General features: G+C 40.6%; 1 protein-coding gene across 2 annotated transcripts in view; it reads right to left on the bottom strand.

Annotated features, from left to right (window-relative positions):
* The window catches only part of LOC137985056 (uncharacterized), a 70879-nt gene extending 48723 nt beyond the window's left edge, over positions 1 to 22156 (bottom strand). Inside the window, exons 1-3 of one of the 2 annotated variants that reach the window (XM_068832497.1) lie at positions 22022 to 22156; positions 21785 to 21945; positions 7635 to 7712 (exon numbers count right to left, since the gene is read on the bottom strand). In XM_068832497.1, the coding sequence (XP_068688598.1) occupies positions 7635 to 7712; positions 21785 to 21945; positions 22022 to 22032 (250 nt within the window). In that variant the 5' untranslated portion in view covers positions 22033 to 22156. Of the gene's footprint in view, positions 1 to 3348; positions 5111 to 7634; positions 7713 to 21784; positions 21946 to 22021 lie in introns of those variants that run through there. The other variant, XM_068832498.1, reaches the window with a different exon arrangement.
* Between the last annotated feature and the right edge of the window lie 1369 nt (positions 22157 to 23525).

Raw genomic sequence — 23525 nt, forward strand, 5'->3', positions numbered from 1 at the left:
GGTGTAAATGAAGCAATACTGCTTATGTGAATAAAAGAAGCTTTATTTTCAAAATAAAATTTTGTGTCTTTGAAGTAACCAAGACTTAATTCTGTATAAAGGTGATTCGAATTTTTAACGCGCAAACAGTAAAAATACCCCATTTTAAGAGCCTGCTGACGCGTAAACAAGCACGGTGACCCCATTTTTTATTGCATCTTTTTAATGTTCATATCATGAATGTTAATTGTGCCAAGTTTCCAAAAAAGTTTGAGAGTAGAGCAATTTCAAGGGAATTACCTTAAATTAGTTAGATAATCATTTAAACGGTTATAAATTATTCTCTCAAGAAATTTGGAAAAACTAAGTAGAACTGAAACAGGTCTATAGTTAGTGAACAACGACTGGTCATCAGCTTTGAATAAAGGTATTACCCGTGCTATCTTCATTTGATCTGGTACAATGCCATGAGCAATTGACAAGTTAATAATGTGAGCCAAAGGTTCAGAGATTAATTGGATAGATTCCTTTATGAGGGACATTGGAATGTTATCATAACCCGCAGATTTGTTGGATGCAAATGATTGAGCAATAACAATAATTTCTTCTTTTGTTGCCGGATTGAAAAAGATAGATTCTGCAAAAGATCCTGAAAGAAAGTCTTTATGAGAAAAAGGATGAGATTGTATTTCTTTTGCAAGGTGAGATAGCCTGCTTGCAGGAGGTAGTTTGTGTTTCAAGCGCGAGATTCGAAATCAAATCTGAAGTATTGCACATCTTTACTCAAAAGTATTTAAAGTAGCAGTTGCAAAGAGAGCTGCTGGTATTGTATTTTCCCTGTACAAAGCTTTAAAGTACATCATTGCAAACATACTTATAGAAAATAAAAGAAGTTCGTTTATTTCCTCACGGAAGTCAAATTAACAGCTCTTGACGTTAAGGGTTCCGCTGACCATTTTACTTAAACACCGTGGACTCTTTCCTGGCCTCTTTTCTTTCGTGAGTAAAAACACCAAGACCAATCCGTTTTGGTATTGAGATGGCACCGCTAAAAGTTTGCCCTAATTTGTAAGTATTTTAAATGAAAGGTCACCCAAATCCACACAAAATGGCAAGCTTGCGCTCAGCTAGCAATTTCTAAAATGAAGATATCATTCCCTAAAATTTTCGGACACTTCAATTTTCAGCTAAGATATCCGAACAGATCAAATTCTACTAGGCGATAAAAAACATCGCTATAGACAGTCTTATTACAATAAAAAGAGCCTAGAAATGTCTCTCAAAGGCTTTTGGCTTTTAATTTGCTCGTTGAGGGCCCTTGACCGATGCGTTACCCTGATCGGTGATACTTCAGTTTTTTTTTTTTCAACTGAACAAGCGTAGACGCGTCGTAGTAGTTGATCGTTTGTCCCAGTCACAGTTGTGTCGTCTACAGTCTGTAGCTGTCATAATTTCTATTTGGTAATTACCTAAAAGTAAAAGATTGAAAATACACATTTCACATTGCACATTCAGTTAGCAATTTGCACAAAAATTGCACATTACTGACATCTACAAGCCCCCAGATAATCCAAGTGACGTTCTCACATCATTTAATTAACAAGCATTTCATCTACAGTGACCTGGACAACATTTATTGTTGATGAAGGTTGCAGGGTTTTAACCGAAACGTCCACTTTTCAGTTTTAAGTTTGTTAGTCAGCGACAACAAGGTTTTCATTACTTTTTTTTATATTAAAATGTGGCATGTTGATTATTCATCAATTGACAGCTTCTTACAGTGCAGAAAAACAAAGTATAGCAAAATAGTTTTTAGCAACAATGATTGACGAGTTCCTAACAGAAATAAGTACGTGTGCCAAATATAAAAAGAAGTGCGTAACGTCCTTGTAAAACAGCGATTGATTTAGTTGTTGTCTGCCATATAAAATCAGCTGAGTGAACTAAGCTATGTGCTTTATCTTAAGTATGTTAAAAAGCTAACTACATTTCGAAACGACTTCGCCGACACAGAAGGCCAAGTTACCAAGTCACTTGAACTGAGTGGTTTTTGTTGAAATGGCATGTTTTTAACTGAAATTCACGTTAATAACCTTTGACAAACAAGCTTAAAGCCAAAACTAAGTGTAGTCTGTCTCAATCGCACTAATCTTTGGAAAGAAGTCAAGTCAGGAACTTCTGATGCTGTGGATCAGCGAAGGTTCTTCATCCATCACATGCACACAGTAGCGATGGCCTCACTTGAGTTCTTTCCATATACATGTATACATACATACGCTACTTAGGACAACACGCACTTGCACCCACTAATCTTTAGTTCATATTTCAGAATAGGAATAACACACTACATTCACTGCTTTCGTTAGTTTCTGGTGGTTCCACAAATATTGCCACAACAAAGTCGACCTTTTTACCTCTTCGTCGTATCCGATTCCTAATCCCGAATTTTAAGATTCTCGAGTAGTTTGAAGTGTAAGTTGTCATTGGACTAGCTTTGAGATGGATGAAAGTGAACTGTAAAGTGTCGCCATCTAAGTGGTTTAGTTGTGGTTAGTTTTTGGATTTCCGTTTTCCAGTCCTACACCTTATCTTATTTCCTGCCTTAAAAACCCACAAGAGAATAAAGCACGGCATTCTTTATTTTAAAATGTAAAGTGTGCGTAAATATTAATAAAGACAAAACACTCCTTGGCAATCAAGACAAAAATGTCGAGTTTGTTCGTCCAGATGACGATCGAAATCTTACCACGTCTTTAACACGGAAATGACGACCTTAGCGGAAGATGTATAAACAGTGTCAATATTCATATCAACAGCTGAAATAGAGCTGGTAAATTTTTTAAAAAATCGCCTTTCGGAGGAATATTTCATATTGCATACTTCAGTAGAAGTATGAAGTGGGCTCGGCAATTATTCGACAGAGATGGATTTTTGTTGTCTGTTTTCTCTGGTACTGGGAACAGACGTGCAAGTTTGTTGTAACGTATAATCATTATGCGAATTATCTTTTGCGCGGACCACAAGATAATGACAAGACAAGGACATCTGTGCGACACTGTTCACTTCTATAAGGTGAATTTTGACTAATTTCCTTTATGTCTGTGTTACGCGTATCAATGTGCCACCCTTCAAGATATAAATTATAAAGAGCACCAGTGCCTATTCTGTTCGGTTGAGTTCGTGCTACTTGTTGGATTTACACTATGTATCAAACGTTAAGTGAGTTGATGCGACAGTGCCCATTGGTAACTGTATGTAGAAGAATCCGACTTTTTTAGTGATGGAATTTAAAAGGAACTTCAACCAAAATTTACTTTTGGAACACATACGAGGTGAAAGTCCAGAACTATTAAGAAAATGTAAACTTACGTCTGAAGCGTTTGTGTCGAGGAAGCCCTTGTAACTTAACTTCTTGAATTTGTCCAGACCAAATATAACTGGATATTAGGAAAGCTACAAGAAGATTGGTCTCCATTCTCACCGGTTTCCAGAACACATGCCTACAGGCCTACAGTTGGAAGACGACACGGGTTGTCAGAGGGAAAATACGAGAGCGGTAGACATCCGACACCGCGTTAATCTGATGCCGCTCCCACTCAATTATTCTTTTGCTCGGTGACACGTTTTTCACGCGACGGGGCGATTAGTCCAGTGGGATGAGTTTATTACTAAAATGTTTACTAAGGAAGGTCATGCATGAACACAAGACATGCCGCCAGAAGAATCTTGAGTTTCCCCGGTGAGTGCATGGCTTTAAGAAATGCACCATTTGACCACCCGCTGTTATTAGTTTAGATTACGACAAGCGCTTATCTCCTATGGGCAGAGATACAGCAGATTAAAATCTTTAAATTAAGAAACTGTCTCGTTTTTTTAAAGAAGATGTTCTGCCTTAGTTATCAACGATAGAAAAGCTATTCTGAGCAAGTTGAGCAGCTTATCGAGGAAAACTCAATGAAGTAAGTGGACAGAACATTTTTGTTTCAAAAGAGCTTCCAGTTGAACTCCACGATGACAGATTTGCATTGCCCTAAAATAGCCACATATTAAATTGTATTTAACACCTATGTGTTTAAAGAGATGTTGATATTCTTAAAGGATCTCCTTATGAATTCGCAGCCGAGGGTAAGCTTTTCTTTGCTGCGGGTCAGTTGGTGAATCTTTGAAAGGGGAAACTTCATTGATAAACGTGGAAGAAGATGTCCGCCGCCGCAGATTATAGATAAAAACGAAATAACCCTCATGTTGGTCTAGTGGACTCAGTTATCATCAATGGATGCAGTCAGAAGAAGAGAGCTAAAGTGAAGCTTCTAGCACAGCACCGAGAAGACAGATGTTTACGGAAATGCAGATTTATGTGACGTCAATGGAGCATTGTTGACAGTTTATGTAAACAATTGCGGGAAATTTGTTTACGTTGCAATTCAATTGCTGTTTACCTTTCCAATCGCATGGCGGGAATCAGTTCTGAACACTTTTGTTGCAACATCGATATCATCGATCACTGTAATTGGACATAAAACACGTTTTCTTCAGGTAGTCTGAAAATTTCAGACTACTCCAAGTGAGAAATACCGATTGTAAAGGCCAGTTCCAATAACTTTGAAAATGAAGGTTATCTGTGCATAAAATTACAGTGAGACGAACATAAAACTACAATGAGAGCAATATCAAAAGTTGATTCGAACATTTTCAAGTAACAGTTTTCTTCTGATAAGATGATACGATAAAGAGCCAAACTCAACATCGTGAAACGATGTATGGTTGTGGAAAAATCGAACAAAAATCGCTCAAGACCGAAAAAAAACGCTTTAAATACATTTTAATCAAAACCGAAACCCGCACGCAAAGCCATTACCTGTTTTTGTGAGCACAAAACTAGAACAGGAACTTAAGACAAGAGAAGTCAAGTCAGTTATTGTTAATCAGCAATGCGCTGTATGTTATTTTTCACGTGATCTGTGCGATGCAGGATATGTTTAACCTGCTATCAGGCCCAACGTTGGGTTCACGCTCGATACCTCCACCAGCGTATTGCTGTGCACAAGAATTCGGCGATCGAAAAACATTTCATGGAGTCTTACGGTAGTGGCAATCTTTTAAAGCAAGCCAATTTAAAATTATTAGGAAGTGCCAGGGAAAATTCTATTGTTTGGTTTTTGAAATGTTACTCATTAGAAAAACTCAAGCCTTCGTTAAATACTCAAGCGGATCCCATTCGTACTAAGCTTTGTCTTCAACTTGTATAATTATATGACTAGCTCCGTAAGCGGGCAAGATGAACCAAATCCCGCGCTGTGATCGGCTACCCGAGCGGGCAAGATGGAGCTCTACTGCCCGCTCGGGATTTCTCGCTTGGTCCCGCAAGAACAAAGGTAATTTTTTTTGATGATTTATTCCATATAATAAATCCTTTATTGATCAAGCTTGTTCGGTCAAGATGGCTGGATATTGGCTTCGTTCTTTTTTTGCGTGTCCATGGACCGAGACGAAGTCGAGGTCCATAAACACGCAAAAAAAAAGAACGAAGCCAATGTCCAGCCATCTTGACCGAACAAGCTTGGTCAATAACCCAAATGTATTACTGTAGCTAATGTACCTTTAGTATTTATAATCAGTCTCCATTTTTTTACTTTTTGGGCTTAAATAATGACGTTAGGATAGCGTCGAAACGTCGTTTTAAAACTTTTTCGCTTTTAGTACGTTTAAAAATACTTTATCGCAGTTTTTTCGATAACGAAATGTTTTTCAAAATCACTTCTACGCAAAGCCATAAAAACCAAGTTTTTAGAGCTGTATTCGAACTAATTCATTAACAATACGTGGAGCATACGACGAACACAAGTTGAGTTTGCGTGGAGGCTTTTTCGAGAAACGGGAGAAACATTGCATGAAGAATGTTCTGGCGGCTGACACCCATATTGCCTAACTTCAACTGTACAGCAAATAGGAAAAACCAAAAACCGGATCGGATACCAAATCCGAAAAACCTCTTGTCCTTTTGCCGAAAACCGAAAACCAAATACGAAACAAGGAAAGACTGAAAAACTGAGCTTGGAAAGCGAAAATCGCGAAACTCCCAATACCCCCTTCGCTATACAATCAGTGAGTTCTATTTCTCTAAGTTTTATCCCAATTTGCTTGTGTACTCCTCACAAGAATATTGCTCCCGAAAGGTTTCCTCAATGTGCCCTTTTTAACCCTTTGGCTACTAGAGATTTGGCCGAAAAACACGTTTTGAAGCTAGTTGAGGGGTTTTTTGGTCACTGTCGTGCTGTTTAAGAGCTAAATCTCTCTAAAAACCCGTTTCCAGGTTGTACACTCCGCGGCCTTTTCAGCCAGGTGCAAAATAAGCGCTTGCAAAGTTCGGGCATGCGCAGAAAACAAAATTTGGGTTTAAAAGTAGCACAACACTTTCGACTTTCACTTTTCGCTTTCTCTCCTTCCCTCTCTTTTCGCTTTCTTTGCCTCATTTTTGTTTTGAACTTGCTGGGCATTTGGTAGGCTTTCTTTTGGTGAGAAGAGTTTCTGAGAAACCTTTCATCATCTTAGAATTAGGTGGTCAGAAAGGTAGGTGGGTAATGGAGCAAGCTTTTCATGGAGATTTTCAGGTCAGTGTTACATGGTTTTTTTGGCCGTTTCTCCAGTTTCCTTGACTGAATTGTGCCCATTCTCGTATAGTTTGAAAGATCTCTTCTCCCTGCACAAGTTAGTGGACAAAGCTGTTCCTGACCGTTAAAAGTGATGACGTCACAAGGGGTAGATGGGACCGTGGATAAAGCTGGACGTATTTTGCCAGATGGTAATCAAAGGGTTAAATGGGTTAGAATCGTTCCAATACGTCTGTATATCGTTCCGATAGACAGACTATGCATTAAACTCTATTTGTCTTTCTCTCTGGAAAGAAAAAGTCCTTCTCGGTACCCGTACCCGTACCCGTTTCGACTATATCATGCTGACGCGCAATTTTACGCTCCCTTCTCCCCTGAAACAGCTTCCCTCACTCGCCGATAAATTTCGGAAGGCAAGGAATCGACTTCGTCAATCGACAAAAATTCCCTTGCCGCGGCTCCAAACAATAGGGTATTGTGCGTAGGTGTGAAATGGAATTCGATCAGGTTTTCCTTCTCATTGGTTGATAAACTGGCGCAAGATTTTTAAACCAATCACTAAGCTTAGCAATTGCAATTGCGCAATTACTTGCGACAGTCATTTGAAAACTGTTTTGTCATTCTTTGTTGGTCATATACAAGATATCTCTGGAACAGACCGTGCGTTTGTTAGCATAAACATCTCTTCACGGCTCCAAGACTGTGTAGCTGTACAATCAAGACCTCTAATTCTTTCTACCCGAGCTTGAGTGTCCACTTCACTTAGTTATCATTTTCCGCAACTGCTGTGATAACATCATACCAAAGTAGAGTTGGATCTAAGAGCGCACTTCGAATTCCCCTTCTTACGCTATATGATGCTAATAGATCCTCAACGGAGAGTTTAGAAATTCTGATTGTTGACCAGAGAATATAAGGTAAGAGGCGTATCCCAAGTGCACCATGATCATAAGTTGAAATTCATTTTTAGATCGCACCCGTGTTGCCATGGTTAGTTTTATTAAACGCACGAACAAGAAAAAAAAACAACAACAACAAACTCACCTCTTTCCTCGCATATCCATAGGTATTTTCCCTCTTCGCCGAGCACAAAGGAACACAGATCGGGTTTCTGTGGTTGATCTGGAGAAAAGAATTTTGAAACATAAATTGTCACAACCATCACGTAGGCGTTGAGACATTAATTGATGTTACGGTTATTTAATTGGAAGTTCCATCGAATTAAATTTATTGATTCTTAAAAGAACTCGATCATAAGATTGTACAATTCTGGAGCTTTGATCGACTTAGCGGTAACCCGACTTAGCGGCCAGCACTGGAATGATCATGATGCCTTGCTGTGACGTGTAGGGTCAATGTAACCATATAACTTCAATGTACGGACTGCAAAAGATTTTGTCAGTCATCAACGGTCGCTGTTTTGGTAGAAATGCTGCTAGATGTAGGCTGGTTATGAAACTCGACAAGTTTCTTTGTTTCATGTTTTTGTTCACTTTTTTGGCCTTGACCCTGCACAAAACCCGACAAAAACACGCTTTTTCATCAGGACAACCAATCAAAAGCTTCGACTAATTTATTCCAAATTAACTTGCGAACCAAAAACAAAAGATTGTGCAGGGTCACGGTCGGTTCAACATCTAATTGCGACTGTATTGCTCCTGCTTTTGAAATTCCCAGGGTTTCATAACCAGTCCCTAGATGAACTATGGCTAAATGCTTGCGGTAATTTAACGACGGTTCACGCGTGGAATTGAAGGGAGATTTTAAGTTTAAGTTTAAGTCTTGAACAGGGATGGTACAAATTGAGGACCCCCAAACTGGACCTACTTCCGGACCCCACTCAAGAGAAGAAAGAAAAACAGCAGATGGTTTTCACAGTGACGTTGTTAAATTTGAAAATCAAAATCGCGACGTCTTTTTAATTTTTACCTAAAGGAGGTTGAAGATGACCTAGAAATAAATCTTTTTTCAAGTTTCCAGTTTCGTGACTTTTGTCTTTCGTTTCGAAAATATAGCATTTTGAATTTTCACCGTGCGTAACACCGTAGATAGATAGATAGATAGATAGATAGATAGATATGTATAGGTCTCGAATTGTGAAAACGAAAAGGATATTCACTCATAGTACGTGGGGACGGGGATAACTCTCTGGGGAGGATGTTGCCGCGCATTTATGATGAATCTCTGCCAGCGTACTCTGTGTGGCCGAAAATTATCCTGAGGGCTTTCCTTTATACGGATTCTAAGAGATCTTCCAGGTATGACGGTAGCGCCGCCCAGACGGCAGAAGCATACTCTATGACTGATCTCACTAAGCTACAATAAACTAGCACTAAATCGTCACAGCTTAATCCAGCCTCTTTAAGCGAGCGCAAGGCATATAGCCGTTTCAGGGCCTTATTATGTATGTGGTCACAGTGTTCATTCCTAGTTAGGTCTTGCGAAATAATCATCCCTAATAGCTTATAGTTGGAAACTCTTTCAATGACTGCGGCATTTAATTTCATAGGACTTACAACAGTTGGTTGGTATTTTAAAAAGCTAATAACCATTCCTTTACATTTCGGTTCATTAATTTAAGCCTCAATTTACGTTCTGAAGCGTATCTGTTGATATCTGCAGCAATGAAGGGCAAAAACTTGGGAACGATACAAATCTTATGTAAGTGTTATAATGTAATCTTTCCGGTCAGACGATTTGATGACTACTTTAGCCGTGCATACAATCCAATGAATGAGGAGGTTCTGAGCACTGTGTTTACCGAAGCTGAACGCATCGCAAACTCGAAGCCACTGACACTTAACTCTTCAAGTCCAGATGACGCCCAACCTTTAACACCGAGTCACTTCTTGAATGTTCGCCCATCTATGAATGTACCGACGGACGTAGTGGATGAAAAAGATAAGTTCAGTCGAAAGAGGTGGCGATAGGCCCAGCTACTTGCGAATCACTTCTGGAAGCGCTGGCTGAAGGAGTACCTGCCGTCTCTGCAGGAGAGGCATAAGTGGCAACAAGAGCAAAGAAATGTTCGAGTCGGAGACATTGTGCTAGTCGCAGACGACAATGCGAAGGGAAACCAGTGGGTACTAGGGCGGGTGCTAAATGTCTTCCCCGGCATAAGCAGATACCGTAGCCTTTGATCATCACTCATGATTGGTTGGAGCTTGATTACTTTACTGGAGGCTTTCACTTCCTTTCCTTCCTTTAGGTCCCTCACTTCATCAGGGAAATTCCTCAAATGAACGACAGCCACAATTCTTTTCTTTGCCCTTTCTAGGTCATGGTAGTTGATGTTTTTACGCACATTGATCGCCTTTGGGTCCATTTTCTAAAGTGTTCGCCACTTAATCCAATCCAGAAATTTAAGCATCGAGGCCACCCTGTGCACGGTATGTTCGCAGTTGGAGGAATTAGTGACGAGGTCTTCTACTGTCATACTGGGCTTCACACTGGTAGCAAGTATTTCCTTCTTCAGCTCCAGGCTTTCAGGAAGCACCGTGTTGTACTTGGTCTCAGGCTATTTGTCTCCACCTTCTCTTAGAAAGGATGGTCTTTTCAGCCAACGGTTATTCTTGAGAAATTCATCTATCTCCAAACCGCGGCTTACATCGTCAGCGGGGGTAATCTTACCCGGACAGTGTCTGCATTGGTCTGGGTGCGTCAGTTCCTTGATCTCGTTTACTCTGTTCGTTACATAAGTTTGAAAGCGTTGTCTCTCGTTTTTGATACAATTCACTGTAATCATTGAGTCTGACCAGAAGATGACCTTGTCAAACTGGAGGTGGACCCCACTTTTGATCGCCAAGACAATCCATGCGGCAAGAAGTGCTCCTTGCAGCTCAAGTCGTGGGGTGCTAATAATCTTGATAGGCGCATTCCTTGATTTCCCTGTCAAGAAGGAACATTCGACCATGGTATCTGGGTGGTCGATGCGCAGATAAGTGGCGCTACCATAGCCAATCTCTGAAGCATCGCAGAAGTGATGTAGCTGCAGCCTGGCTCCTTCATGGTCTAAGCCGCTGAAATAACATTGTGGGATACTTAAGCTCTCAAGGAAAGGAAGGGAGCCCTTCCACATCTTCCACTTTTCTAGAATTTCCTCTCTGATTGGCTCGTCCCATGGAAGTTTTCGTCTCCATAAGGTTTGCATAATCTGCTTTTCTGGCAACATCACCGTGGCAGCAAAATTCAAAGGGTCAAAGACTGATGAAATCGTTGCCAGTACACCCCTCATTGTATTTGGCTTGTCTAAATCTGCTACTGTGAATCAAATTCGACATTCCATCGTAATCCAAGGGCTCGATTAATTAATTGGCAATTCATCGAGGTCCAGGGCAAGGTATGGGGTGCTCTCTTCTTGACAGGGGTCTCAGCTACAAAGCGGAGTTCATTCCTCATAAATTTGAAACCTCCTCTGCCACACAGTTTCAAAAGTTGGTCAGCCAATCGGATTGCTTCGCTTGGCTTCGGCATGGACTTTAACAGGTCATCCACGTAGAAGTTACGTTTGAGAGTCTCTACGGTGACAGGATCGAAGTATACCGCGTTGTCATCTCCTGTTCTCTTCAGTGTGGCATTCGCTGCACATGGTGAGTCGGTTGCACCAAAGATATGCACAGTCATTACATACTCTTCTGGAGGATCACTCGCGCTCGTTTTCCACCACAGAATCTTAATGAGTCTTGGTCTTCTTCTCTGACCTTAACTTGGTGGAACATACTTTTGATATCTGCTACTACAGCTGTGTTGTCGTGGCGGAATCTCAAGAGCACTCCGACTAGACTAATGGTGTAGTCAGGTCGCTGTAAAAGGTTATTGTTAAGCGACGTCCCTTCAAGCTCTGCGGCGGCGTCAAAGTTGTCTAGCTTGTTAGGATTGACAACAGCAAAATGTGTTCTAGGGCCTCGTGTTGCATCCTCTTCCAGGAAAAGGTAACGGGCGTGCCCCTTGGCATTACACTCATCCATAGCTGCACGATACTTAGCCTCGAGCCCCAAGTCGCAGGAGAATTTCCTTTTCAGACTCTCGAGTCTTCTTTCAGCCTGACAGCGATTGTTTGGCAACTTCGGCTCCTCATCGCGCTACAGCAGACCAGTCTCGTAATCTCCACACATTCTAGTTGTCTTTTGTAATATGTTTATTACGCGCATGTCTTCCCTGGACATTGTGGGACACATGAATGGTATGCTCACTGACATCAGTTTCGTTTTTGCCAACACAGCCTATTGGCCCCGTCAGTACTTTCAGTTGACCACCCGGTGTGCCAGGTTTCCGTACTTTAGACACCTAATGAGCATAATCAACATCCTTTCCTCCTTTCGGGGATCTCTACGTCTTTTCGATGGGGGTCAGCGGATTTATCAACGTCCTTTGGAAGGCACGTTCCTGAGAGGTTAAACTTCGCTGACACAACACCTTCTGATACCGTAATAATCTCTCCAACTCCACAAGCTGATTGCACTTGAAAATTCACCTCTTGAAGCTCCTCATTGGTTTCTTCCATTAGAGTGTTCACACATACCAGCTCTCTTTTCCCTTTTAAACCAAGAGTGTTCGCAATATCACTGCTAATTACAGTTCCTCAGGAAGCATTGTCCAACAAACCGTACGTAGCTATAGTTAATGCAGATCCATTTGGGGCTATCAGCTTCACAGGTACAACATGCATTTTTCAAGACATTTCCTGTTACGGTAGTATACTGTTCCGTGGTCCTGGGTTTAACTGATAATGGTACTTCTCTACTGACCTGCTTGGGCGTCGATTTCTCCGGGTGGCTTCTTTGCCGCATTGAGGGTCTTGTTCAGCATCGCCTGTATTGCTTTTACGAGGATGGTGTAACAGTTTATGATGACGTCGGTCACTTCCACACTTACAAAACAGTTTTGCTACACACCGAGCACGCATGTCGCCAGATTTCACGCACAGGCATGGCACAATTTGTGTCGCTTTACAGTCACGATCATCTGCTTCAAATAGTTCGCAGTCACTTAGCTCATGTTTATTTGAACAGCGAAGACAGCGACTGGGGGACTGCCTTTCATTTTTCCGGGGGTCCGCATTTGGACCACCAGTCTTTAAATCAGTACTGAAAGCATCAGTTCGTCCTTTCTGGTGTGAAGTAAGAGGCCTAGTGCGAAGCTGCGTTTGCTTCTCAGGCCTCTTCTCATTGATGAATCCAGGGTCATTCTTGATGGCTCCCTGGCGTTTCAAGAACTTGACCAGGTCGGAAAGTCGTGGGTTTGAACCCTTCTCTCGGATGGCAAACGAGGTATCTCCCCATTTATAAGTTGTTCAGCAAAATTTAGCAGCTCATTGTAGTCATTGCTAGATAGCTTTTGTCTCTTTGTCAGGTTATCTATGCAGGCGGCAGCAACCAAAGCAGGCTGCCCATAACGTGTATGTAAAATATCAAGCACTACATCATAGGAACACCCCGACAGCCTTTCAATGACTTCATAAGCTTCACCAGCTAGAAACTTGGGTAGAAATTCTAGTTTTTGATTGTCGGTTAGGATCCCATGCTCCAAATTGTCTCGCAACCTGTCCCTGAAAGCGGGGATAATCACTGGGGTTACCAGAGAATTTCACTGGTTGCATGGCTTGGAGCATTATCAACTTCAGCAAGGCTGGTTGAAATGAACAGGTTGGGGACTAGCGAAAAACCCTCAGACTTTAGACTTTCAGGAGTGTTATCATTTTTTATAGGTAGCTCCTTTGACATGAGGTTTGATCTACTGTCCTTAAGAGGACCTTTGAATGGTGTGAAGTCTGGAGCTTCAGGGCTTTCGTCAAATTTCGCTGCCCAGTGAAGGATTTTTTCTTCTTGAATCAATAGAGAGAAAGAAATCCTTTTTATCTTCTAGGATAGAGTTAGAAGCAGCATCGCTGACATCCTCTGCTTCCTTTTCTGCTAAATGAATCTGAAACTTCATTTCACAAGCCTTCCCTTTCCATCTCAATTTTTCAGTTCTCCATTTCTAATTCGTACTGAGCTAGATCTTGTTGCTGTTTTAACAACAGTTTCTTTGTTTCAGTACTCTTTCTAATTTCCCTCAGCTTAGACTGCGTGGAAGAGGCCAGTGACCTTTCGGACTTTCCCTTTGTGTTCTCTTGGTGCTTCATTAATAATAAACGCTCATTGATTGCCTTTATAATACAATAACCCCATTCTGATTGGGTTTCAGTATATTCGGTTTTCACACGATTAACTTCTTCTTCGGGCAGATTGAGATTCTTCGCAACATAAGCACTGTAACAATCAGCACATTTCTCCCAAACTGAATTCAAACTCTTCAAAGCAGTCTCAAGTTTATGGTGTTTCGGGTCAACAAGGCAAGTCTTAGCACACTTTAACACAGTACTCACGTGTCCCAAGAAGGCAGCGAGAAAGTTTTTGTGTTGCTTCAGTCCATCCGATTTCTCTAAATTTTCGCCGCGAGCCGAATTTTCGCTCCTTCCAGTTTCTTTCTTGCTCCCCGGGTTTTCCAGACAGTCTTGCAATTGATCCACTTGTTGAATGATGTTGTCGTTGTCGAGTTGCCGGGACATATTTATCAACCACAGTTCCGAGATAACATTAACAGCCTTTAATCTGAATAAGTTTCCACACGTTGAGATTACACCTTGGAACTCGAAACGTTGGCTACTGGTCTGCCTATTCGATTCGATCGGTTTCGATGAGGAAACGAACTAAAGTAGTCATCAAATCATCGGACCGGAAAGAAGTCATTATAACACTTACACAAGTGTGGATCCTCAGAGTCAATTCCAGCTGTTATGTGAGAAAATATCCGTGAGCAAACTAGAACTGTACTCTCCCAAAACAAACATGGCCGACTTTAAAAACGCGGGAAGTCAACACGCCTGAAAAGGCATATGGGAAGTCACAGGACTCCCAACAATGGTAATAGCAGAGACCAAAAATAAACATGACTCGCGGTATATAGATTCGACAAAATTTAAAGATGGGGTATTTGCTCAACACTCAGGCAAACTGCATCGCAGAAAACGAAAGGGAGATAGAAAATGCTGACGATTCGACTGTCCGGAAGTACATAAGAGAAGAAAAGAAGAAAATCTGTTCTGGGAAAGCCAAGCGAACGTTGACAATTTGAGCCAAACTCTGATCGCCTCAGAAGCAGTTGAGTTGAGTCGAGTGGATTGAAAGACTTTTGCAAGGGACCTAGAAACGAGAGTAATCATGGAGGAATAATCAGAACTGAGATATGATTTAAAAGACGGTACGTCTGCATCACGAAAGGCGAAGGAACTGGTACTCCAGTCATCTCTGGTACTGCTGATTATTAGGGAAGGAAAACGTCACGTAATAGCCAGATAAAAATAATGACCAAAAAAAATTGTAAAAATGGTTTTTCGAGCGTTATCCTTTTGTTATAGCAAATATGTGTACCTCTTGTGGCAAGAAAAAATTGACCTCCCAGAGGTGTCATTTGAAAAGCTATACTATTCGTAAATATCACAAAGCTGTTCTTTAACTTTTCCAGGGGCAGCAAGAACAAATTTGAAAGAAAATGAGAGAGCGAAGTTTCGACACACACCACCCAAAAGCATACTAATGCAGGCCTTTTCAAATAAATAACTTGCACAAGAAACATAGTTTGTGCTCTATGTCAGAATACACGATTTCGTCATTTTTTACTAACATGCCTATGAAACGATTTTCAATTATCTGATTCTAGTGGTATTTTTATTCATTCATTGTTCGTTTTAATGATTGGTGTGACGGTCTCTAGAAGGTAAAGGCAAAGGTTGATATTTTCCGAGGGTATCACGTGACTGTGGAGTGTGGACTACAGTTACTGATAAAAACGTAAAAAATACGCCATCCGGGACTCGCGTTTGATTGGTCATCTGAGCATTTCTTTCATCATTGACCTTTTTTTCTTCACTGAATTACCTCTTTTCTGCACTGTTTTACCATAAAACTGCATTGCTCTTAGCCAATAAGAATGAAGATTTTTTTTCATGTTTACTATCAGGCCATAAACAAAACAGTTTTGTCAAGTAGCGGACATATTTCTGAAAGCACCGGACGTCATGTTTTCTTTTTTGGCGAAAAGCTGCGCCAAAAATGCGACGACCGAAAATTCCGAAGGCGTGAGTTACCTAGGAGGGGGAAGACGGGGTCTGCTACAACTACTACTACAACTATTAATACTTAGAAAGGGCCGAAAAGAAGTTGTGGATAAGCACGTCAATGATAAGTATAAATTAAGGTTTGCTAAGACCATTAAAACTTAGGGTGTTTGAGAAGAAGCTTGTCTTTCATCATTAGGGAATAAGACCATCAACAAAGCCCTTCTCAAATTAAATTATTAAGCCAACCATGTAGCAGCTGAAATAGGTCTGAAATAGGGTATTTTATTTTTTTTATCAGATCGGAAAAAGGTAGGGAAAATCGGAGATTTTGGTCTGAGATATGGTAAAGGTTTCAGGAAGTGGGCCCCTGAATTGAGGTGTCGTTGTCGTAAAGGAACAGTCTTACGGTTTGGCCAACTTTGGTCTCTGTTTTAATACCGAATACATCTGTCTCGCTTGCCGTGCTAACATAACTAAAACAAAAGTTATCTAAAGAATACGTCAGTCTTAATTTTCACACAAATAGTATATTCATTCATAATTTTTAACTCTACAGCATTGTAATGTTACCATGCAATAAACTTCTTCGCTGCAAAAATTTGACAAATTTATCACTTTCTTTCATCAAGTGAGTTATTGATCCGTTTTGAATCGCATTGCTTCGGAAATCGTGAAAGTTAAGAGAAGCGATGAACCGGTAGATTTATCAGGAATATTTCGTCGCAAGTTATGCGTGGTATTAGTTTGACCACGTGTTTTTGTTTGAATATATTTATTTTTTGATTGTGACTCGGGAGTCGGGAATACTCGGGAAAAAAACCGAGTGCTTCTTCGCGGTTGTCGAACCTTCGTCCTAACCTTCCGATTACAAGTTTGGATACACTGCCGTGTTTATAAGGTCGCCATCTTTACGAAACAGGGAAAAAAAAATAACGACAAATGTTTTTTGATGTTCAAAAAAAATCAAATAAAGTTTTTACTTTCCAAAGAGTTTGCCAGATATTATTCCAATTAATTACCTCGAACAGAACTTCCACAAATTGATGCCCCACAGGCATTCGTTGAAAAACACTGTAATAAAAAACATATCAATTTGACTGAAGAAAAATCCATTACAAAATGTGTTTACATTCATGTCAAGGGGGATGAAGAAAGTCATTCACACATAATTAAAGGAACTTTTAGAACGGATTGTACTCATCCAAGAAATTATGATTTTCACTACCACAAGCACAAAGTCGAATAGACGCTGTGATATCCCGAATAAGATAAAATTATATGGATAACTCGATCGGAATTTTTTTTGGTCAAAGTTGCGTAAAAAGAAGATTGCAGGTTAGAGGCCAAGAATTGTACTATTTTCGAGATTACCCGGGTAAGACTTATTGTGGAGATATCGTATCAAAAATGATCCCCGCGAACCTTTTCGTCTGCGATAAAAAAAAAAAAAATAAATAATAATAATAATAATAATATTGCGCGCTTAGGCTCGCGGAAATTAAAGAAGCAGCTTTCTATGCAATTCGTGAGATTATTATTTAAATAGATCTATTGTATTGTTTGAAAAGAAGAACCTAATGTTTCTGTAGCAGCGCATGTATACAGTGGCTGCTGCATTCAACGTATTCTTTGGATCAAGGACTCAACGTAACTTTGTCTTTACGAGTGACCGTCAAATCGTTGCAATATTTTTACTCATGGACAGCCCTCCTTGCTAAAATTGCATAGAATGCCTGTTGGATTGTCAGGTGTACGTCACGCAAGATGAAGGAAACTAATCGTGATTGTTGTCGAATTTTGAACTAAAAAAGCCCTACTTGCAACGAATTTTCTTCCGTCATATTGGTAAGAATATCGTGTTAATACAAACGCGAAATATCTTTCAAAAAACATTCTCTCTCCTGGAATGTTATTAATCGAGATAACAGGAAATATCTATCATACTGAATTTGCCACTTGACTCTTATCACGCAGAATATTGTTCACTGCTGTAGATATCTGTCAAGAGTCGTTTCTAGATCTCGAAATGATATCTTGCCTGATAGGGAAAAATTACATCGAGCAAATGCTATTGTTGGGAGAAAGCGAGGATGGGGTGTGGAGATGGAAACTCCTCCGGGACATTTAAAAAAAAAACAAAGGACTAGTGAATTCATCGTCATTATATGCATGCTTTTCACATTTACTAAATCCTGTTGTCTAGTAGCCTCCTTCGCAGTCGTTTTTAGGCTTGGTTGGGCAGGGACGAACCGAGCCTAAAAAGGGCTGCGAAGGAGGCTACGTAGTTGTCTAGAGTCTGATAGGAAATGGTAGTTGTAACCGGTGCCGTTCACCTCGGAAGTGTCGACTATTCTTCCTTCAAGCAGTACTGAGTGATTATTTTAAAAAAAGCAATGAATTCTTCCAACCCCTTAAGTTGGACAACAGAAGATCTGTCATACAAACCTAGCCATGAAGTCGTTTTTAGCTCGTGGAGAGCTGTCGGGATGGTTTGGTGAATCAGGCTGTCAGGCTTAAACAATGGAAATTTTGTAATCGATTTCTGATCGTCTCAAGTTCGGCAGGCGCATTCATGTATTCGTTAAATGGTCCTTAAGACGGCAGGCGTATTCATGCATTCGTTAAATGGTCGTTAAGAATGCTCTTATTCGGCTACCAATGAAAGACGTTCAATATGTCACGTGATATTGTGTGTTCGGTACATGTCTTCGGCTCAGCGCATGTGGTTGATCACACCCTGTTAACTCTGATCACACGTACAGTGTAGGACGTAGCCATTTGTTGAGACGTTCTATTGACCTGTGTTCGATTGATATACGGAGCAGAGGTGAGTTCGTCGTCATTCATTGTCTTTTACTGTGTCATTAGTTCTTTGGATACTACTTTTTGTCCTTGGATTGAAGGACTCAATCCGAAATCACTGGGTTTGTAAGACACAGCCAACAACCGTAGGGCCAAAAGACTTGGTTCACAATCCATTAAAGCAAACACGAAAACCAAAGCAGAAATCTACGTTAATTATTCTTTTTGTCACTATAGGTTACCAGGAGAAAGCGGGAGAAAGCCGTCAACATCTCTTCAGCTAAGAAGCGAAATAAATATAAGCCTATCTACGTACGAGGACACATCGCTTTGTTATATACGCTAGTGCTCCGTTGCATTCCTTTCCTTTGTCGTTATGCTCGCGTACTGTGCAGTTCAGCATTGTCTTTGGCAAGTCTGACCTATTTTACCCATCAAGTCCCCTTTCATGCAAAGTAGGACACTCTGAGAGGTTTTGTCCATCTAGGGAAATGTTAATCATGTGCAGGTATTGAGCTTAATTGACCCTGGATCAAAAGAAATAGAAAACACCAGGAAATCTCCACTTGAAACACTATAAATCAGGTTAGCTGAAAATGGATTAAGATACCTAGACTGTGGAGGCATTCCACAAAGTATATTCATCAATGAACAACAGTCAAGATACAACAAACGAAGGAAATCGTAAAACAGAAAAATGTATTAGACTGCATTTTTTGACCACTCTATAGGCTTGATAATTCGCTTTATCACCTTCCTGACACAGTATCTTACTTACTCCACGAGCTTACCACAGGATACCTTTGATTTCAACATGCAATCTTTTGGACAAAATTATCTAAAGATTTGAAGGGCGTCGTCAACGTCACGTGGTTCGAAATTAAAGTCACTTTGTTTTTCGCACCACTGGATAGTTCAGCATGAGGAGGAGCTTTGGCTGAAAAACATAAACACTGCCCAACTTTGATTTCACGGGATGTACGTATTGTGCACGGAAACAACTTCCTTATGCTAAACGAAATAATCCCTTAAAAACCAAAAAATGGCTCAAGGTAAACACGTTGAACGGACAGCAGGTTTTTTTATTTAAAGAATACACCCTCTCCATGACATTTACAGGGGTAAATATTCATTATCTCGTTCATTACAGTAGCAGGAATGCAGCATTTTCGACAGTTCCGATCCTAGCAGTGTAGCTGGACAATTGTCAACTGAGACCTAGTTTTTTAACATTAGAATATGTCGTAGCTTCCGCGAGTCTCTAGTATAGCTCAGTGGTAGTGCATCCGAATTAGTAATCGGAAGGCCGTAGGTTCGACTCCTGCCGAAAAGCACTCGGATTTTTCCGATCATCCACTACTAGCTCAGCGGTAGAGCATCCGGCATCCGAACTAGTAATCGGAAGGTCCTATAGGTTCGACTCCTGCACAGCAGAACTCGGATTGTTTTCCGAGTATCCCCGAGTTACTACCGAAAAAAAAAACATCCGGCATGTTTTTGCATCATTATGACTTAGCATTTTGTTTGCTAACTGTCCTCTTCTTCCAAGTCAAGTACGTACCATGGCGATTAGGTAGGTATTACATTTCGATTTGACGAAGTGTTTTCTAAGCCCCAGTAAACAGGACATTTGAAGAAGATAAACTCTTGGCCTCTCTGAAGATTTAGCGGTTTCTTTCAATTCCGGTGTTTTTAATATCATCCTTCATAGAAAAACCGCTTGAGTAAATAATGAACGTTATTATCCAACTGTATTAGTTATTGTACAAAAAACGCACGAAACGAGTACAGTCAGTTATTTGTACACTTGGTTTAATATATTGTACAGTAGAGAACCGGTTTGACTAGTTTGGGGAGTTTCTGATGTTGCATTGCCCCGCACAAACAAATCTGTCGCAGGTTCTCGGTTGTTTACAATTTATTTGCTAAAAATGTAGTACAAAAAAAGTTGGACAGTAAATAGCTTATTAGGCGTTTTGGTGTGTGATATCGCTGAGTATTTCTACTCGTTGTTTTTACTTTGACTTTCCCTTGCGGGCTCGTCAATTGCAAAATACAGCACAACTCGTAGCCTACGCGCGTTATAGCCGTAGGCTACACAACTCGTAAAAATACTGAGCGATAATACACAACAAAACATAAAAACCGGAGTACCCGGAGAAAAACCTCTAGGAACAGAGTAGAGAACCATCCCACCCGACGCCGTCGGAGTCCGGGAATCGAACCCGGTAAACACATGCCTCTGCGCCATCCCCGTTTTAAATGCCACCCACAAGCTTAAAAGGGTTAATGAAGGCAGTTACCATCTGCATCAAATGAAGATTAGCCGGACTTTAATCAAGTATTTTATCATTTCAAATGAATGTGTGTCGCGATAAGACGATTATTACCACCTTTTGTGCGCAAAAATTTAGTAGGTCTAAAAAGGCACTCGTTTATGGGCATTTTAGGAAAGTTCTGGGCTTTTCTTGAACTAGTATGAGCTTTTTGTAAGCAGTGCAATCCGTAGACAGAGTATAAAAAATATATGTAAAATATTACGACCACGAGGTCTGTTAAAACGTGATTAAAACTGTAAACATCGAGCGAAAAATCTCACAAGTAACATATCAAACCCATTTCAATCAACAAACAAATTGTATTTTAAAACGATTCTATTTACAGATGCTTCATTGTCCTGGGGATTTTCTAATCAGCCACGCATGTGAATTTAAAATTGTTGGTTTACATGAAGGAGGTGATCATGAGATCATCGGCTGCAAGGCATCTCAAGCTATTTAAACAGTCTTAGCTGATTTTCCCGTCGCAGTAGTTAAAAAAATTGTTCAGTCCAACGATATTTCTCCCTAAAGCGTCTGTTTGAGAACCTATTGTCCTGTGTAACTCGTGAATAAATTGCCTCTCTTACTGCTCTACATGGTTCCAGCCCTCCTGGCGCACTAAATGAGTCTATGGAATTCACGAGTGGAATTTGGTTAAGGATTTTCTCCACATTTCAAAATTGGTTGGTGTGAATAAACTCAATGAATTTAGCAGATTCCATGCATCATCACCTAAAATGACCACATTATTGGTTTACTGTTTCATTTCGCCGAAATCAAAGCTCCCTTGGAGCGTAAGGTACTAAAGAATGACCATGTATTCTTAAGACTGAAGGAGAGATTGCTTCTGAGGGATTTTAGTCCCAGTGTGGGGTTTGGTCTTGGGCAATATTTCACATCATGCAATTCCTAGGGTCCATTCGATGAAATGGGATAAAATTTAAAGGTCATTATTGAAAAGATAGACTTACCAGTCGTATTATCCTGGATTTTGAAAATCCCACTGTCAATCAAGAAATCATCCGTTTTTCCAGGTGTGGATCGTTCTTTATGGGATCTCACCTCGTGTCCAAAAACCCACTTGGAGTAAGTCGCACCGATCAGAATTACCAGCAGAAAAACGGGACGGGGCCTATACGACATTGCAAGAATAACAAATAAATTGAATTTCAAGAGTAAAGAGGTGTGATAGCCAAAATATTCCTTACCTCGTGATCATACTGTTTGTCTGAAGTCTCCTCTTTTGTCGTTAGAGAAGATAACTCCAGAACTTGCAGTGAAAATTGAGAGACAAGATTTTTCACCTTCCAACTAGAATTCTGCAGCGAATTCTTAAATATCAAAAGAAGGACGGGTCACATTTCGAAAGTAGTCGAGTCGATTGACTAAAACTGAATTCCGGAAATTCACGCTGCGTTTTGATTGGTTCGTGTACTTGATATCCCCAATCATTGCAGTGGTTTCTAGTTTCGCGGCGATTTAGATAATTTTTTTTGATCGATGGGAATTAAGGCGTCCACACGTATCCGGATATTTCCAAAAAAGGCACAATGGCTATTCGTACGGGATCCGTACACTAACCTATAATAGGGAGTTTAAGGAACCACGACGGCTACGGCGACGAAAACGTCACTTCAAAATATAAGTTTGAGCTATTCTAAGTACTTCATGATTATTCCATCTTGTTTATATTCTTCAATATGAGCGAAGTGTCCTATAACTGGATTGGTACGGACGGATTTGAAGTAAAGAGTGAGACTGAAAGATTCACTGTAGTTTGTCCACGTTTTCGTCGAAACCTTAAAATTGGTCATTTCACGTAGTAGTTTTGACGAGTACGGGAGAGAATTGTTAAAAAATGCGTGCCGCACGTGCAGCACGATCATTTTGGTTCTTTTAACCAATAATATTACAGCTTTTTGGCGTTGTCGTTGCCGTACCCGTCATCGTTTCTTAAACTGCCTATTTGCTATTCATACGGGAGTCTTCTTAGAATGATTATGAACGACAAAGCAACAGTTATTGAAAGCTAACCGTTTTAAAATGGGTGCTTAGACTTAACGAAATACTGTTTATCAGCGCTATTTGAAATGGGTTCTTAAACTTAAATGCGAGAAAACACGAGGCAGGTCAGATGGCCGGTGACATCGAACGAAGGAGGTACTTCGTGAAATTAAACAGGCATTAATGCAGTTGTTTGATAACTCAGTGATAGCTGAACTGTATATAAAAGAATAAAGACGAGGTAAGACTTTCCGAGTGTTATTAAACCTGTAATAATCATTCTAAGAAGACTCTGCGTCCACGAATCGTATTTGCCTGTCCACACGAATGCGCGAAAACGATTCGAAAACGCTAACCTCTTCCTATATTCCGCATGCGCACTCATGCTGGTATCATGAGCCTCTGACGTCATCGTATTCGAATACGATAAACTTCCGTTTTCAAAAATCTAAGCCTGAAGAGCGTTTTGAAAAATCTCCGTTTTCGGCGACCGAAGATGCCAGGTACGGGTAGGTAAAAAGTCTCCGCTTACGAGCCAGAAGGCTCATCAGGCCGGCGCTTATCTCCGGTTTCATTAGCATGAAGCGACTAGGAGTATTTATACTCCCCCCTGGATGGGATGCTAGTCCATCGCAGGGTTACCCCCAGCTTTACGCCGGTACCCATTTATACACCTGGGTGGAGAGAGGCACCGTGAGAGTAAAGTGT

This window comes from Montipora foliosa, chromosome 14, assembly GCF_036669935.1.
Source record: "Montipora foliosa isolate CH-2021 chromosome 14, ASM3666993v2, whole genome shotgun sequence".
NCBI classification, from domain to species: domain Eukaryota; kingdom Metazoa; phylum Cnidaria; class Anthozoa; order Scleractinia; family Acroporidae; genus Montipora; species Montipora foliosa.